The sequence below is a fragment of the Kogia breviceps genome, chromosome 5 (assembly GCF_026419965.1).
Source record: "Kogia breviceps isolate mKogBre1 chromosome 5, mKogBre1 haplotype 1, whole genome shotgun sequence".
NCBI lineage: Eukaryota > Metazoa > Chordata > Mammalia > Artiodactyla > Physeteridae > Kogia > Kogia breviceps.
In genome coordinates, this window is record NC_081314.1 from 77,362,310 (window position 1) to 77,381,439 (window position 19,130).

Sequence of the window (19,130 nt, forward strand, 5' to 3'; positions counted from 1 at the left end):
CTGGGAGCCGGCCAGGTGGTCAGAGCCCTCCACCCTGGGCTCCCAGGCCCTGACCCATCCTCAGAGTAAGGGCTTCAGTGCTTCCAGGGCACTCAGAGCCACTCTCTCACTCGCTAAACAACCCCTGCCCCATCAAATGAAGTTAGGGGTTAAGAGTTTAGACTCTGAAATCTCTCAGTCCTTCTTTCAGTTCCAGCTCTATCGCTAATTATGTTGGGCATTTAAAAATGTCTATTTCCTCACTTGTAACGTGATATAATAATCATACTTATTATATGGAGTTATTGTGAGGATTAAAATAATGCATGCACAGTGCCTTGCCCATGGTAGGTACTCAATACTAGACGATGAATATGATAGTGATGATGTTGATGGTGATGATGGTGATTGTAGATGAGGAAACTGAGGTCCAGAAAGAGGAGGTAACTTCCCCAAGCAATATTGCTAGTTGGTGGTAGAGTGGGTTAGAACCTGGTCTCTTGATTCAGAGTCCAAGCATTTCTACTATACCAGGGTGCTTCTCCAAACAGCAAGAGACAAGTGGGGAGGGCCAGGCCTCGCCCACTCAGAAAGCCCTAATTTTTACTGCCCAGAGGAGGCCTGGTCATTCAGCCCTCAGGATCCTGGGTTCCTAATGTGGGGTCTGACCTTTTAAAACAGGTTGGCAGCAAAGCTGTCTTGGTCACAGGCTGTGACTCTGGATTTGGGTTCTCCTTGGCCAAGCATCTACATTCAAAAGGCTACTTGATGAAGGTAAGAGATGGGTCATCGTCATAATCATTGTCCCTTTATACATAGTTATTGTTTGGTAGGGTTTTAAAATTGCAATCAAATACACATAAAATAAAATTTACCATCTTAACCACTTTTAAGTGTACAGTTCAGTGGTATTAAATATTTCACATTGTTGTACAACCATCACCTCCATCCATCCCCATAACACTTTTCATCTTGCAAAACTGAAAGTCTATACCTAATATAAACAATAACTGCCCATTATCCTCTCCCCTCTAGTCCCTGGCAACTACCATTACAATTTCTGTCTTTACGAATTTGACTACTCTAAGTACCTAATATAAGTGGACTCGTGCAGTGTTTGTCTTTTTGTGACTGGATTATTTCATCTGGCATAATGTCCTCAAGGTTCATCCATGCTGTAGCATATTACAGAATTTCCTTCCTTTTTAAGGCTGAGTAATATTCCACTGTGTGTATGCCGTATATTGCTTATCCATTCATCTGTCAACAGACATTTGGATTTCTTCTATATTTTGGCTATTGTGAATAATGCTGTTATGAACATGGGTGTACAACTATTCTTCAAGATCCTGCTTTCAGTTCTTTGGGGTATATACCCACAAGTAGAATTACTGGATCATATGATAATTTTATCTTAAATTGTTTGAGGAAATGCCACACTGTTTTCCACAGTGATTGTACCATTTTACATTCCTACCAACAGTGCACAAGGGTTCCAGTTTCTCTATATCCTTGCCAATACTTGTTGTTTTCTGGGTTTTTTTCTGATAATAGTCATCATAATGGGTGTGAGGTGATATCTCATTGTAGTTTTGATTTGCATTTCCCTCATAATTTTTGATGTTGAGAACCTTTTCATGTGCTTACTGACCATTCATAGATCTTCCTTGGAGAAATGTCTATTGAAGTCCTTTGCCCATTTTTTAATGGTATGTTTTTGTTGTTGTTTGTTGAGTTTTAGGAGTTCCTATATATTTTGGATATTAAATCCTTTTCAGATATGTGATTTGCAAATATTTTCTCCCACTCTGTGGGTTGCCTTTTTACTCTGGGGATAGTGTCTATGATATACAAAATTAAAAAATTTTTATGAAGTCTAATTTGCCTATTTTTAATTTTGTTACTTGCGCCTTTGGTGTCATATCCAAGAAATCATTGCCAAATCCAATGTCATGAAGCTTTTGCCCTATGTTTCTTCTAAGAGTTTTATTGTTTTGGTCTTACACATAGGTTCTTGATCCATTTTGAGTTAACTTTTGTGTGTGGTATTAGATAAGGGTCCAACTTCATTCTTGTACATGTGGATATCCAGTTTTCCCAGCACAACTTGTTGAAAAGACTGTCCTTTCCCCAGTGAGTGGTCAAGGTACACTTGTCAAAAATCATTTGACCATATATATGAGGGTTTATTTCTGGGCTCTCAATTCTATTCCATTGGTCTGTCTTTATGCCAGTACTAGACTATTTTGATTACTATAGCTTTGTAGTAAGTTTTGAAATCAATAAGTCTGAGTCCTCCAGTTTTGTTCTTCTTTTTCAAGTTTGTTTTGGCTATTTGGAGTCCCTTGAGATTCCATATGAATTTTAGGATAGTTTTCTCTTTCTCTAAAAAGACATCATTAAGATTTTGACAGGTATTGGATTAAATCTGTGGATTGCTTTGGGTAGTATTGACATTTTAACAGTATTAAGTCATCCAATCCATGAACACAGGATGTGTTTACATTTATTCCTTTCACCTTTAATTTCTTTCAGAAATGTTTTGTGGTTTTCATTGTGCAAGTCTTTCACCTTCTTGGTTAAGCTACTTCCTCAGTATTTTATTCTTTTTTGATGCTGTTGTCAATGGAATTGTTTTTGTCATTTCCTTTTCAGATTGTTCATTGTTTATGTGTAGAAATGTGCCTGATTTTTATGTGTTGACTTTTATCCTGCTACTGTGCTGAATTCACTTGTTATTTCTAACAGGGTTTTACTTTTGTGGAATCTTTAGGGTTTTCTACATGTAAGATCATATCATCTACAAGCAGATAGTTTTACTTCTTCCTTTCCAGTTTGGATATCTTTCATTTCTTCTTCTTGCCTAATTGCTCTGGCTACAACTTCCAGTAATATGTTGAATAGAAGTGGTTAGATTGGCCAAAATCAACCACAATTTACTATCCATACAGTCTCCTGGAAGTTGCAAGCCTTCAACAGATTCTAGAATTCCAAAATAGTTACATTAGACAGATTCTGCCAGTGCACTTATTGTCTAGGTGGGGAGACAGATTCCTGGTGGTTCCTAGTCTGCCATCTTCCCAGAATCTTACTTCAAGCTGAGTATTTAATATCAGTACTGCCCAGAACCTGGGCCAGTGTTTGTAGTTGTTTTTTAATTGCCTTCCCAACAACTGGCTCATCTGTTGCTTACAACAGCTGATATCTTTTCCATTCACTTCAGTGTCTCTTGTTCTTCATAGCTTCATTCATTCATCCATTCACCCGTTCATTTGCCAAATGCTAATGATGTTCTTGACACTTTGCTAGGTGCTGAAGAAGAGTAAGACCCGATCCCTGTCCCCAAGGAGCATTGTCCAGTGGTTATGGAACAGCCATGCACAGACACAGCTGGAAGAATTAGAGTGGAGAGTGTTCTCAGGGTTGTGCAAAGAATGTTTAATGAGAATACACAGAAGGAAGGGATTGACTCTGGCATGACAAAAGGGGTGACATTTGTTCTGGGCCATGGAGAATGAATAATGCTGTCATAGGTGGAGACTGGGAGGAATGACCTGTCAGACAGAAGGAGTAACCTAACCATAGGCTTGGAAGTATGAGGCTCCACTGGGACTCGTAAAGTGGAATTTAGGATGCATGAAAGGAAGCATTGGGACATGAAGCTGCGAAAGTAATTAGGAGACAATTCCCCTAATTTAGCAAGTTCTGCAACATTTACCACAATCCATTTTTAGAACATTTCCAACTTTCAAAAATTTCCCTCTTGATCATTTGCACACCTACCCACACCTACCTCTAGTACTAGGTAGCCACTGATTTCTGCCTCTTTAGATTTTCCTTTCTGGACTATTCAAATAAATGGAATCATACAATGAGTAGTCTTATGTACCAGGTTTATTTTACTTAGCATAATGTGTTTGAGATTCATCCATGTAAAAAATGTAAATGTAAAAAATTCAATAATATAAACAAGTACAGATACTAAAGTAATTTGCATTGTCATGATCTGAACATATTTCTAGATCAGAGAAGAGTTTATTTGTCCTTTTAATTTTTACTTCTTTTGCATTATGAAAGTAGTACATATTCCTAATAGATTTAAACAATACAGAAGTATGTGGTGTAAAAAAGTGAAGTCTTTTCATTTCAGTCTCTTGCCCCAAAGTAACTGCAATTCATCTGAGCACTGTATTTCTTATTTTTGTTATTATAAACAAAACCACAGTGAATAGTCTTGCACCTATCTTTCATTAGTAATTCTTGGGAAAAATTTCTAGATGTGAAAGTGCTAGGTGGAAAGGTGTGCAGATTTTAGAATTTATTCAGATCTGCCAAAGTGCTCCCCTCAAAAGCTGTACCAGTGCCTACTCCCTCTAATGGTGAAGAGATTTGGGGGAAAATGGGTGTGGCCTTGCTTAAGGTTGGGTTCTCTGTATAATGTGGACCTGCCTTAACAGGTCCTGGCAGGAGTCATGATGCCTCAAAACACTTTGTGCCTTTAAAATTCCTCATTCATATATTCAGCACCTGTGCCATTGTGCTGGCCTGTCCAGGGACAAAGTGGGAGTACACCTGGACTTAATGTTGCAGAGGAGCTTTCGAGAGGGAGTCAGGGCCTTGGGTGCTAGTCCTAGATCAGCCACTAACCTGGGAACTGAGCAAGCACTTCCCCTGCCCGAGCCCCAGTCTGCTCTTACTTAAATGAGAGGGTCCGACTGGGTGATCTTAGGTCCTTCCACTCCTGCAGCGGTGATTTTATGAGTTAGTGACACACACTTTGAGGATTATACCAGGCAAGATCACTGCCAGGTTATGTCTGGTGGTGTCTACCTCTTGACTCTTACTGTGTCATGGTCTGTCTGTTCTGGTTAAGAGCTAGAGGGGGCAGAAGTCACTAGAGGTCTGAATTAGTTATGCAAACCAGAAAATGGTCAGAGCCATTAGGGACTATGGATAAAGTGCTGCAGGAGTTGAAAATGGGAGACTAGTCTTCCAAGCTGGTTCTGCGATGTTAAGCCACATGATAGATTCTAGCTACATCTGCCAAACACTCTGCCTGTTCTTATTTAGTTACCCCTCCTCTTGTGCTTCAGATCTCAGTGCCTCAGGCCAACTCAAGGACTTGGCTTCACCAGATAGGTGTCTCCACCCTCCCACATCATTAACCCCTCACTCTCTACCAGATCATTTTGGCACATGTACATTTGTGTGCACACACACACACACACACACCACGACACAACTCCACTTCCTGTGTGTGCTACCACCCCATTTCTCTGCTTCCCTTTATAGAAAAGCACCCTGAGAGGGTTTCTTGTACTAGATATTTTCATTTACTTTCCGTTTTTTTCCCCCAACCTAGTTAGATGGGGCTTTTGCTCCTACCACTCTGTTTATTTGTTTATTCACCAAAAGATGTTTATTGAGCACCTGCTATGATCCAACAACATTCTCTGTTGGAGCTACAGCATGTACCAATTCAGTGACAGATTCTTGCCCTGTAGAGTTTACGTGCGGGGAGGAGATAGACAAGGAATACGGTAAATAAGTAAATTGCTTCTCTGTGGGATGATAAAAGCTATGGAGGAAAATAAAGCAGGAAAAGAAGATGGAGGGTGAATGTGGTGGAAGGGGTGCCCGGTTTTAACGAGGGAAGTAGGACTTCACTGAGAAGTGAGGGAGTGAGTCATGCAGATACGTGTGGGAAAGGGGGACGGCCAAGCCAAAACCCCCAAGGAGAGCGTGTGCCTGGGGGGCTAGAGAAACAGCAGGAGGCCTCTGTGGCTGAAGCCCAATAAGTGATAGGGGTGTAGTGTGAATGAGCATGGGGGGTGGTAGTGGGAAGATTTGTATCAGAGGAGGAAAAGATTGCCTCTCCGGGAGCACAGGGAAGGCTTGGTGGGCCAAGATGGCATTTCATCACCATCTGGAAGGACGAACAGGAGTTCCCCGTGATGGGCGGCGGTGGCACATCCAGACATCACTGGTACTTTGAGGTAGCTGAAGCCTAGTGCCCTTTGTGGAGGAAGAGGAAGCTGAGAAAGGAAGGCAGGACCAGACCAGGAGGGGCTCTGAATGCCTCTGATACGGCTTTTATCAAGGAGGCCGGCAGCCCCTATTTTGTCAGATCCATTGGCTACTTCTCAGACCATTTTCATATGCAACCTGTCAGCAGCTTTGACCAAACAAACCACTCTCGGTTGTAACACTTTGTTTTTTCACTTTGTGAACACACTGCACTCTTGGTTTTTCTCCATCTCCTTTGCTGGCTCCTTCTTTGGCTCATCCTGTAATATTACAACACCCCAGACTTGTTTCTCTTGTCATCATGTTTCTAATACTTGTGATAGATGCTCACATATAATATGTGCTGAGTGTCCTCACATTCTGCCTTGAGGTGCTAGACTGCCTAACAATAAATGCTGAGAGGCTGTGAAACCTTTCTGCCCATGACCTGCCTCAATGTTATAATAAATTGAGGTAGAAGAGGTTGAAGGGTTGGAAAGGGTAGTTAGGGTGCTGTGCTATTTTCCCTCTGGTCTCAACTAAAATGAGGTGGGCTTCAAGAGAACTTACTTGGAGAACTTACATTTTGTGCCTTGGAGTTTGGAGGTCAAAAAATGGTGTGTTAGTGTTTACCAAAAGAAGTCTAAAAGCCCCCAAATGAGGGTGGAGTTGGCTCATCTGGAAGCAGAGCAAAGAGAACCCCTAGAGAGAGGGCTGTCCTTCTACCCAGGCAGGACACTGCCGCCTGGACCTGATATGGACAATGGGAGAGCTGCCTGGAGTCATATTAAGGGCACCTGTGCCATAGACTTCTAGGAGGGTGCGTGTGACTCAGCCAGAAGGGTGTCCCACTGAAGCCCAGGCTGAGGGAGGAGATGCCCAGGTAGAGGAGGGGATGGTCCAGTGGAAGGATCTCTGAGGAAACCAGAAAAGTGTCCCAAGAAGGGAGGACCAGCTCTTGAGCATCTGCTGTCCCAGGGCTCCAAGAGTAGACAACAATGGCACCACCCTCAGAAGACTACATCTTGCCCTTTCATTAGCCAGCCCCTGCATCCAGCCCTGGAAGGGTCAGAGATTAAGGAATAGGAGAGGAGGACGAACTAGAAAATAGTGAGAAGGCCAGCCTCCAGCCCTGCTACCTGGCATCCCACTCCCACTTCGCACAGCCCTGCCAGGCCTGGGTCAGGGCAGGCTCTAAACTGGATATAAGTTGTTGGGTTTTTTTGAATTTCATTTTATTTATTTTTTTTATACAGCAGGTTCTTATTAGTCATCCATTTTATACATATCAATCCCAATCTCCCAATTCATCACACCACCACCACCCACCCCCACCACTTTCCCCCCTTGGTGTCCATACGTTTGTTCTCTACATCTGTGTCTCTGTTTCTGCCCTGCAAACCTGTTCATCTGTACCATTTTTCTAGGTTCCACATATATGCATTAAAATACGATATTTGTTTTGACTTACTTCACTCTGTATGACAGTCTCTAGATCCAAACTGGATATGAGTTTGAGAGTTTGGGTATTCAAGCCAGACTGGACAGGAGTTATTTGATTAGTAGACTGAACTGGACTCCCTGTCAAAACAAAGAGGTTCTCTGTTATCTGAGAATGAGTGGAAAAGCTACAAGACTTGCCTGAAATTTCATCCAGGGGTGGTAAAATAGCTTACAGATGAAGTTTAAAGGGATAGTGAAAGAAGTGGGTTTATCAATAAACCAGTTACACAGGCACCAACACAGTAGGACCGAATGCTTGTCCCTGAGCAGCAAGACAGACGTGGACAAAGACAGGAACCCTGGAGCCAGGGAGGCAGTGTGGCCCGGGCAGTGCAGCCTGGGCCCCGGGACAGGTGGATCCAGAAGGGGACAGACTGCCATAGTCTGCGGGCTGTGGGCTGAGGGGGGTTGGGAAAAGTTTCCTTTGAACATCTGGAGGCAAACTGACAGCAGGACATGCAGGCTGCTCAGAGGCAGATGAGGACTCCTGGGAGGTCTGTCAGGAGAAGGTAGGAGGGTGGGGTTTCTCTCCTAGGCCCTGAATGCTGAGCCTGAAGCTGTGGGCTGTGAGCTTAACCCCCGGTTTCCTCTGTGAGAAGGCTCTTAGCTGCCAAGCTGCCAAACTAAGCTCCTGCCGGTACCCTGGCTTAGAGTGAGGGGCTTCCCCCGGGAACTGCAGGGGCATTGGCTTGATGCTGGCTAGAGGCACAGGTCTGGCGTGGGGCCTGAGAGCTGCTGCCAGATGGCAGCAGGGTTAACAAAGTTCCAAGGAGGAAATGTCACTCAGCTCTTGATAGCAGCTGGAATCCATGTTATCAGGAGTAGACATAGCATCCCTCGGAGACTCAGGCCACGCGGGCTCTACGCCAAGGGGCTCATTGAGGAACCACAATATGAAGACTGAATTAAAACAAGATATGTGTTTTCTTAATGCCCACGTGCTGTCTGTGGGAAAGAGAGGTGTCGGTGGGCATCAGCCCCTCCAGCCTCTGGACCTGAAGATGGCATCCAGGGAGCTCTTCTCTAGTGCAGCTCTCTGTGGGGAAGGCATCAGGAGCTACAGGCTTGTCTGCTCCCCCATAGCTGGAACACCATGTCGTTTGGGAAGACTGGCATACCAGGGGGGTTCAGCGTGGACTGAACCTCACACCTGGCTGCTCTGTGCAGAGGTGACTCTGGATGTGGCTGGTATTCCTGGTGCTACACCGTGCTGCTTCTTCCAGGGCCACTGGGGAGGCTCCCTGGAGAACCTGGGGTTAGGGCCCTCCTGGTTCAAACCATTGACACTCAGCCCAGCCTGCAGAGAACTTTCCACCGCTGGTGTATGCTGACCATCCTCGTGCTTCCCGCTCTGGCCTTACTGGGGATGTTTGTTTCAGTACCAGCTGTAGCCCAGGCAAGCCCTCGGCTGAGAGTAGGCATTTCTCCATCACTTCATCCTCTGGCAGCTACTCCTTTCCTCTCATAAGATTCATCACTGTTCTGTAGACCACTGAGAAAAGTCACTACCAATTAAATTATGACTGACAGTGTTTAATTTTCACATCGATTGTAGCTCATCCCTATGGTGAAAGAAATATGTGTCATAGAATACAGGAACTATGGTAATACAACCTGCTTAGGACGTGAGGACTAATGAGATAATGCATGTCAAATGCTTAGCACAGTGCGAAGCACAGTAAACAATAAGTGATGTCTAGTTGATTCAGATCCTCCAGCAGCTCGCCCCTGACCCCAAGCAGACCCCTGCCCCCCTCTCCAGCCTCACGTCCCACCACTTCCTCTGCCTCTGCTCTGCCTGCAGTGGCTTACGGCAGGACCGTAGCGCCCCTCCTCCTGAAGTGCCCCAACCCCAGGCCCCCTCTGGTTAGTGTCCTCAGCTGGCACTGCCTTCGGAGGCTCTTCCCTGCCCACCCCACCTTCTGTGCAGCCTCCCACCTCCCACAAGCTTTCATACAGCAAAGTCACCCCGTATTCTTTGCTTACCCATCTGCCTCCTTCCCTAAAACTTGACTCTCTGAGAACAGAGGCTGAGTTATTTATTTTTGTGTCTGTGTTCTTAGCACAGTTCTGGAACATGACAGGCCCAAGAAATGTTTGCTGAGTGAATGACACTTTTCTCCTGTTTAATAATACCTGAATTTGCATAGAGCTTTGTCATATAACAGGTTTTTTTAAAAAGCAGTTTCCTCATTGCATTAACCTGAGCAGGTCAGGACAGGTGGCAATGCCCTTATTTCCAGCTGTATCTGGAACAACTGGGCACCTCTTAAGGGATGCACCTGCGTACACAGACCCTGGTCCTTGTTGTCCTCTGCCACCAGGGCAGAATCACCTCCATTCCCTGTACTAGTCTGGCCAGTTAGCCTAACCGGGCAAGGCGGGGAGGACCCTGGGTTGCAGGGGGAAGCACTCACCCCCTGCCTGTGGATTGGGCTCAAACCCCGGCACCACCCTGACACACAAACCTTTCCCTGCTGCTTTTTTCCGCTCGATGCATTTCGGGAAGGGCTGTTAAACCACTCACCATGACCTTACTTAACCAATACTGCATTTTTTGGAAGAAAGATGTGAAGATTTTTAGGTCTGAAAAAGAAAATAAATCTGTCAGATACGTGGTTGCACATGTCTCCCTCTCCCTCTTTCTCTCCCTTCCTGCCGCTCCTCCCAACTGTCTTTTTCCTGGTAAAACAGTGCAAATTCCCGCCTTCCCAGGCAATACTGTCTTTGGCCTCCAGGTGGTGCCCTCCCTGAGCTTTCGGACCAGATGCCTTTCCTAAGCTGGTGGCCGCTCTGACTCTACTCCACCCATCGACCCCAGCAGGAACCTTCCGGGAGACAGGTGCATTCTCCCCACTCCCATTGCCGCCACCATGGAGGGCACATTTTGATGGCGAGTTTGATGCCTTTCACCCTGGCTCTGTGGAACAGTTGCTGCCAAAGCCAGGGGAGCCAGCCATGGTGGTGAGATGAAGGGCATTGTCCCATTAGAGCTGGTAAGCCATCTGCCATAAGCCCCTTTGCTCCCCAGCAGGGTTCTGAGGGACTGGACATCCAGAGCCTGTAACCAGCCCTCTCTTCCCCACTGCAGGGAAAAGCCAAGTGAGTAGACCAACCAGCAGGCTGTGGGCCTGGCCTGATCTTGAAACCATCCCTTATCTTGCATTCAGTAAAGATTTATTGAGTGCCTACTGGGTACTTGGTAGTGTGCTGAGCACCCGAAAGGGTATGAGCTGGAAGGAGAAGTTTGTAGTTGGGCACCAGCCAAGTGGAAGTCAGTGGCTTCACAGTGGGACCTATGAGGAACAGTTATAGCACTGGAGACGTTATGCAATGGACAGGGAAGACCCTACATCTGGGGCACTCTTGGTCTGGGAGTGTGAAGACTGGAGTTACTCTGGGCTTAGCCTCTTACTAGAAGTGTGATCTTGGGCTTGTCCCTTCACCTGTGAGGGTCTCAGCTTGTCCATCTGTGAGGCTCACATGTCAATCTGACCACAGCAGGGACATTTCAACTAAAGCTGCTCTCAGGCTGAGGGGCAGGAGAGCTGAGCGGAGCCAGGAAGCAGCGGAGGCAGGAGGGGCCGAGATGTCAGAGGAGTGGCAGGCTGTTCAGGCTCAGAGAGGGCAAAGTCCTTGGTGGGGAGTGGGTGAGAAGCATGGGAAAGGAGGCCTCGCATGCCCCACTCTGGAAGGGAAGCATAGGAGCAGGAAGTGGTTGACGGAGGTGGAGAGTCTGCCGGAGGGGGTCAGATCAGGATGGAGGAGGAGGAAAGAGACTGTGACAGGGAGACCTGGGAGGGCTTCTCCAACAACATAGGAGGGAGGCAACAGGGACCCAAACGAATGCTGTAGACACAGGAAAGAAGGCACCGATTCTAATGACGCAGCAAAGGAAGGCAACAGCAGCACAGGGTTAAGTGCAAGGGCTGTGTCCTCACACAGACCTGGGTCCTAATGCCTTCCTGTCCACTGAGTTAGCTGGGTGACACTGAGCAAGATGCTTAACCTCTCTGAGCCTCAGTTGCCTCATCCAGATATGGAACAATTTAGTATCTGTCATACTTTTTTATAGGTTGGTTGTGAGGATCAGGCGAAGGAATGGATGCAAAGTGCTTCGTTCAGGGCCTGGCAGCTGTCCTTTTGATCTTTCTCAGTAATATTACTAGTACTCTTGACTCATTAGATGGAGAAGAAATGAAGGGGCTGGAGGAGTTGAAGATGACAGTGAAACTATTAGCAAGGAAGAGGAGCAGGCTTGGGCCACTGGGCACTTGGTGTGTTGGTTGGTTAGGATGAGTTGGGGACCTGTGGGACATTCAGGTAAAAGTGATCGGAGGAGGAGGTGGGGTTGGGAGAGAGCCATGACTCCCCAGGGGTACATTGGAACAGTTACTCGGAGGTGGCGATGGGGCTGTTGCAGGAAAACAGCTGTCACCTAGACCAGCAGGAATGCCATGAGTTTATTCAGAATGCTGGCTGAGGACTCCAGCGAGCTCCTTTATCCACAGACTGTTGCTACTTATCATGTCGTCAGAGCTGTGATCCAGGAACAGTGTGCTTCCACAGGTCAAGTTCAGTTAAACTTTTTTCGTTATCGGTGTCAGATGTAATTAATCTTTAGCTGGATAAAAGGACTATGTATTTTATGTTGTGTGATACTGTGCCATATGAATCAAACACAAAGCAGCTGGAAATTTCCATGAACATAAAGAAGATGAGGCTGCCTAAGCATTGAGTGTCATTTGAGGGAAGGTGCACTAGGACAGGACCTGGGGGGACAGGAGGAAGAAAGGGGTCAGGGAAGATGGAGGAGATGCTTGGGTATCGTTAATACGAAGGGAGGAGTGAGGGTCAGGATCTGTAAGTGGTGCTTACACCAGGTGCTGGGGGAGAGGTTGAGGCCAGTGAAGATGGCGGGGGTGAGGGATGAGGGAGGCGTCCTTAGCATGGGCCGCCCTGGACTCCCTGCAGCAGCATGGGGCCGGGACCCAGAATGGCAGGGAAATGGGAGACTGGAGAGTGCAGCTTGTGTTCTCAGAAGCCTGGCCGTGGAGGGAAGGAGAGCAAGATGGTGGTGTGAGGGGGTAGCATGATTAAGAAAAAGTTCTTTAGGATATGGGGACATGGTATTTACAGACAGTCATTCACCTGACAAACATTTATTGAGCATCTGCTGTGTACAACGTTGAAGGGAGGGAGCCAGGTGCAAGGGAGGAGTGGAAGTTGCATAAGAGAGAAGGATGGATGGCTGATGGTATGGAAGTTGGAGGGTGAAGTGGCAGCCTTGACAATTGGTGAGAGGCCTCCTGCTCCTCCTGGTGAGAGGAGTGGGGCGCAAGCCACCATGGGGAGTGAGGGTGAGAGCGTCATGAGCACTTTGTTAACCGGCCATTTCCTTCCTCTAATAAATGACCTTAATTCTCCATAATTGAAGGAGAAGGCACCAGAGGTCAGTTGATGAAGCTTTAATTTGGGTAACATGAAGGAAAGAAGCTAGAGACCAATTACTCTGTCATTTACACAAACTCATTTCCATGATTAACTAGGGGTGAAGCAGGGCCAGAGTTTCCACAGGCAGGGGTCAGCCCCCCAGGAGGCAGCTCTGCCCTGAGGCTACACCTTGGCAAGGAGCACTTTCGTGGCCACCGGAGACTAAATCCTGAGGGATTCCCCAAAGAAGAGGCAAGGCCCCACCGTCCTGAGGCTCCAGCCCATACAGTCCTTACACCCAAAAGACAGCTCAGAGGGGGCCCTGCAGCACAAGGCTGCCTCCTAATTGCCCTGTCCCCCAGTTCAGCTCTGCCTCAGCCTCACTGGTCACACCGGAGCGAGGCTTCCCCCTTGGGTCCTCTGTTTCCCTAGCTGTGAGAGTAGTAATCAGGCTAAACAGACTCCAGTGATCCTTCTAGCACCCAGTTCTCTGAGTCTACTTATCTGGCCCTTAGCTGGCCCTGCAGGAAACAGTCAACCCAAGTACACTCAGAGAGGGCATGTTTGCTCTGACCCTGTACTAAGCCCCATGGGACCACACAAAGCTGAGGGGTGTTCGCTACCCGCAAAGACCTGGTGTGTCCATTGTTCATATTGATGAACAGCTTACCAGGTGCCAGGGGCTCACCACATGACACCCAGCCAATAGTGCATGGTTCACAGAGGATGGAGTAGTGGTTAGGAGGGTCTTGGAGTGGAGCTGGACTGGGGGCCCCACCTGACATCAAGGCTTGGCTGAACCTCTAACTTGCTGTGTGACCTTGGACACTGCATCCCCTCTCTGATCCTCCAGAGAGGGCTTGGCCTGGAAGACTCCTGAGGTTCCCCTGGTTTCTGGCAAGAGGGAGAATATAAGTGAAGGCTCAGAGGCAGGAATGAATAAACAGGTGCCCAGGTGCAGGGAGCAGGATGAGACTGGAGGGAATAGGGTAGAAATGAGTGAGGTGAGGTGGGGCTCCAGGCTGGAGGAGGGCTGGGTCATGATGGGTCAGAGAGTCGCTGCAGGCAGAAGTGAGATGAGAATTGGACACGAGACTGAAGGGAGGGTCACAGCCAGCAGCTTAGGCCTCTCCATCTCCTGTCATTCCTGAGTGACTCTAGAACGTGTCCCGAGAGCCTTGGACAAGAAGCTGGCAAGTTATGGGGAAAAGGAATGAAAGTGAGGAGGGGAATGGCCTGCAGGCCGATGGGTGATATTGGAGGCTGAGCCCTGTGATGAGTGCGGTTCTGTCCCCTCCTGTCCAGGCTTGTAGGGCCTGGTTAACAATGCGGGCATCTCAGTGTTTGAGGGATGTGGAGTTCACCAGCATGGAGACCTACAAGGAAGTGGTGGAAGTAAACCTCTGGGGCACAGTGTGGGGGACAAAACCCTTTCTCCCCCTCATCCAGAGGGCCACAGGTGAGTTGGAAAGGGGCCTTCTTCCTGCCCCCTGGGCCTGCTCTACCTTTTCATCTTTGCTCAGAATGGAAATAGGTCTCAGCAGACTCGACATCCACTGCCCTCGCTGGCTGAGTGCATGACCCCAAGGGCCACACAGGGCCATGGATGGTGGCCAGCAGGGGTGCCCTGGACCGGGGGGAGGGCAGAAAGGGATGTGTGATTTTCAGAAAGTAGAGCAGGTAAGAGGTCAGCAGTCTGCACCAAAGGCTAAAAGATTACAGTTGTAATCCCAGTCTGGGAACCTAATCTAGACAAATAACCACCTTTGTGCACGGAGCTGTGTGTACACATCAGGTGTGGAGAGGGGTGTGGTTAAGTAAATGTTGGTATATCCATTCCATGGGTTACTATGCCATAGTTAACCAATGAGACAATTGTGGTAGTAGGTGAAAATAATAATAGTAATAATCAAGATTAGAAATTGCCAAAACAAACGCCCAAACCACATTAGGTGGCCAAATGTAAGCAAACCACCTAAGAAGTCACTGACTCAGATTTTCTCGCTATAGTAGCAAACAATTATGGCAAAAAGGGGAAGATCCATACCATCCATCCCAGTGTCCCAGCAATGACAGGAGGAACCCAGAGAGCAGCTGTAGGGTTTTGGAAGAAAACCCCAATCCTTCAGAACTTCCAACATAGAGGTTTCTGCAAGGTGTCTCTTCACTGTGCCCAGGTGGGGCTGTGCCTTAACTTCCTGGGTGCACACCCAGGGCGAGTGGGTCTCAAGTCTGCCTGGGCTTACTGGGCAGGCTGGATGGCTCCTCCTCCATCCACTGCCCCACGGCCTGGAGAGGCTGTGGTCAGCTCCTAGCACCCCCAGGCTGGGCCTACGGGAGACCTTCTCCAGCTCCCCACTCTCTCCCAGTGCCTGAGACTCTGTCCACATGTCTTAGATCTGCAGTCAGGTTCAGAACCCTGCCCCTGCCTGCTTGGCAACGGAGCCCGACCAGGTGGTAACAATTTGGGGTTATTGGCAATAGGAGAACATGGCAGGCGAGACAGAGCTTGTTGTGTGTTGCCCATTTTACTGTGCCCTCCCACTATGTAGGCCTGCTTTCCACTCTTTCCTCCTCCCCTGTCCTGCCTGGGAACAGCCAGCTACCCAGGAAATACCAGAGATGCTGATGCTGATGTGTGGGCCTGAGTTGGCCTTCATTATAAACGAGGGGGCCCCCTGACCCTGGCTGGTTGAGAAGGCGGAGCCCCAGCCTGACAAGCCACAAATAAGCTGTCAGGGGCCAGGAGGCCGGGTTCTGGCCAGACCTCCAGAAACATGCCAGGCCCCAGACCCTCTGCAGGTATTGTCCCGTGAGCAGGAGTTTGCTGTCTCCCTCCGCAGGCTGCGTGGTTAGCATCAGCAGCATGCTGGGCCGCATGGTCCACGCGGCCGGCCCCCCATACTGCATCACCAGGTTTGGGGTGGAGGCTTTCTCCGACTGCCTGCGCTACGAGGTGGCACCCACTGGGAGTGAAGGTTGGCGTGGTGGAACCCGGCAACTTCATCGCCACCAACAGCCTCCACGGTGCTGAGCGCATCCAGGCCATCGCCAGTAAGATGTGGGACGAGCTGCCTGAGGGGGTGCGCAAGGACTACGGCAGGAAGTACTTTGACGGGAGGGTCGCGAAGGTGGAGACCTACTGCAACAGCAGCTCCACGGACACGTCCCCCGTCATCAGCGCTGGCACCCACACCCTGACCTCCGGCTACCCCCTGCACTCGCTACCACCTCATGGACCACTACGGTTGGGTGCGAATGCGGATCACGACCCACTTGCCCGGAGTGATCTCCTCCAACAGGATCTACATACACTGAGGAGTTTCGAACTGGCCTCTGTTGGGGAGCCCTGGGGGCAGGGAAGAGGACGGAGGGAGGGAGGGGGAGGGGCTTTTGTCCTTACCTCTTGATTACCCACTAGTGGATTATCCCAGTCCCAGGAGGACCCACTACCAGTTTGAGCGTTAACCAGAGCAGGCAGCCCAGTTCAACCTGTGTGCCCAGTGAATGGCTCGGGCCTTCTCAACTGGGGTGCAGTGTGGTGGGTGGGGCCCACAAACCTCAGGGCAAACATGGTGAATCTGTCTTTCTGGAATTGATTTTATACAACGATTTTAGGCAGACATCTTTATATTAAAAACAGATTTTTTATAAAATAGAATCCAAATCCTTTATATTTTAAAGCCAAAGCATCAGTTCAAAAAATTTATCTCAGGACTCCCCTGGTGGTCCAGTGGTTAAGACTTCACCTTCTAATTCAGGGGGTGCAGGTTCAATGCCTGGTCAGCTAAGATCCCACATGCCTCAGGGCCAAAAAACCAAAACATAAAGCAGAAGCAATATTGTAGCAAATTTAGTAAAAACTTTAAAGAAATGGTCCACATCAAAAAAAAAAATTTATCTCATTTGATCCTTAAACCAGCCTCATGAGTAAAAAGGGCAGTTTTTTTTTTCTTTTGTACATGAAGAATTTCTGGCTCAAAGAGGATACACGAATTACCCTTGTGTTGCTTATAAATCAATTTTGCTTATATTGCTTTATATAAAATATAAAGGTCCAAGTCGTGCGTTCCTGCCACTGCTGTAGAAACATTTCACATTTTATGTTCTGGGGCTGCTCTGGATCCTGTTATCTGAGGATCCTGTGATGAGCTCTGTACCCTCACCTGTGCCATATATACCATGTGCCCACCATGCACCTCTTTGCATGTCCTTGGTGCTGCTGTGTGCAGCCTGCAGCCAGTGATTCAGAGCTGAGTGGAGGGGGTGGCAACTTTCTGGAGATTTCCATTTGAGGTTTCTCCAGCTTATCTTAGGACAAACTTGTGTGGAGGTGCTCATTGGCTAAGAGGTAATTTGTTTCTGGTTTGGGTCCGCTTGGTCTTGCCTGGGCTGGGACCCATGTTGATGGGACATTCTTGGAAGGAGCCATGATACACAGGATGGGCACTGTGGCCTCTCCTCCCCCAGGGGTGGGTCCAGGTTCCCTGTCTGTTTCACCTGGTGCTTACACACACACACACACACACACACACACACACACACACACACACACACACACACACACACACACACACACACACACCTGTTCTATGGTGCTCAGGGTGGCCTTCATTGATGGCTCACCTTCCTGGTATGGACTTAGATTTAATTAAACCAGGGTCACTGATCAGCAGAGCCTGCGTTATCACTTCTTGGGTTTGGGTTTTTGTTTTTTTAAAATAAATTTATTTATTTTACTTGTTTTAATTTTTGGCTGTGTTGGGTCTTCGTTGCTGCTCGCAGGCTTTCTCTAGTTGTGGCGAGCAGGGGCTACTGTTCATTGCCGTGCGCGGGCTTCTCTTTGCAGCGGCTTCTCGTTGTAGAGCACGGGCTTTAGGCGTGCAGGCTTCAGTAGTTGTGGCTGGTGGGCTCTAGAGCACAGGCTCAGTAGTTGTGGCGCACAGGCTTAGAGAGCACAGGCTCAGTAGTTGTGGCGTACAGGCTTAGTTGCTACGTGGCATGTGGGATCTTCCTGGACCAGGGCTTAAACCCGTGTACCCTGCATTGGCAGGCAGATTCTTAACCACTGCGCCACCAGGGAAGCCCTTGGGTTTGGGTTTGAAGGCTAGTTTCCCTGTAATTGCCCAGAGCCTGCATGTTTGGACCAAAACCAGGCAATACCCTCCTCCAGGTATCTGCAGGCCTTGGGACAGGTTCCTGAGTACCAGCCCTTCCATCTCGCCCTGGAAGGGGCAGGCCTGCCGCTAGAGGGTGCCCTATCTTCTTTGCAGCCGGAGTGGCCTCAGCTCCTGATTTGGGAGCTCCCACCCAAGCCTGAGGTCTCAAAGGGTTGGTGATTCCCCACCTTGGAAGTGGTCCAGGCACAAAGACACAAGGCCCCTTTAGAAACAATTCTTCCTTCTCTTCTAGTAGCTGCCTGGCTTAATCGTGGAGCCTGGTGCCAGGAGAAAGCAGAACCTGGAGAGCTGGAACCAGCCACGGGGCTCAGGCAGTGAGTGCCAAAGAAAAGGGGGTCTCACAATGAGAAAATTCAGCCTGACTTTTGGGCCTTGATCCCCTCTGTCATCAAGCAGGGATGCCCTGCCCAGCTCCCTATCTGCAGGGTGAGGCCCAGAGGGCCTGTGTGGATGACAGGTTGGGCAGGGAGACTGAAACCCTCCAGACCCCAGGGAGAGACACTTGATGGTCATTGCCTTTACATAACAAGAAGAGCTTTTTGAATCACAAGGCTTGCCTTTCAGAATCTCATTTTTATATCTTGGGAGATTTTGTTTCCATGCTTAATTTTATTAAAGGAAAATGTATGCAGAACTTGAAGTTACTTGTGTGCATGGATGCCTGGGAACTGGCAGGAAAGGGAGATGGTCATACGCATATGGGTCAGGATCAGCAGTAAACCGAACACTGGAGAAGACACATCTGCGTCTGCTGGGACCATCAGGCGTTCAGTCAGGACTGCTAGGCTGGCCTGCAGGCTGCCCTGATTTTTAATTTTTATCCCAGTGATTGGAAAGCCCAGAGCAACTTCCCTCCAGATCACCTCAATGCTAATGAAAACCTCACAATTACTATTCACCTTTTGGCAGCTGAGACCCTCCTTGGGGGCAGGTCTCGTTTTGATTCTTACAAGAGACAGCTGAGGTGGGCGGAATAGAGGTGGTTGTTCCCATTTTATAAATGACATAACTGAGACCCAGAGAGGGGAA

The 19,130-nt window shown here is 48.3% G+C and overlaps 1 protein-coding gene across 1 annotated transcript in view; it reads left to right on the top strand.

Annotated features, from left to right (window-relative positions):
• BDH1 (3-hydroxybutyrate dehydrogenase 1) overlaps positions 1 to 16,239 on the top strand; it is a 31,938-nt gene extending 15,699 nt beyond the window's left edge. Inside the window, 8 exon segments of the mRNA XM_067033505.1 lie at positions 661 to 753; positions 3,289 to 3,453; positions 5,342 to 5,519; positions 14,227 to 14,267; positions 14,269 to 14,380; positions 15,765 to 15,880; positions 15,882 to 16,127; positions 16,129 to 16,239. Of these exon segments, the coding sequence (XP_066889606.1) occupies positions 661 to 753; positions 3,289 to 3,453; positions 5,342 to 5,519; positions 14,227 to 14,267; positions 14,269 to 14,380; positions 15,765 to 15,880; positions 15,882 to 16,127; positions 16,129 to 16,239 (1,062 nt within the window).
• The last annotated feature ends 2,891 nt before the right edge of the window (positions 16,240 to 19,130 follow it).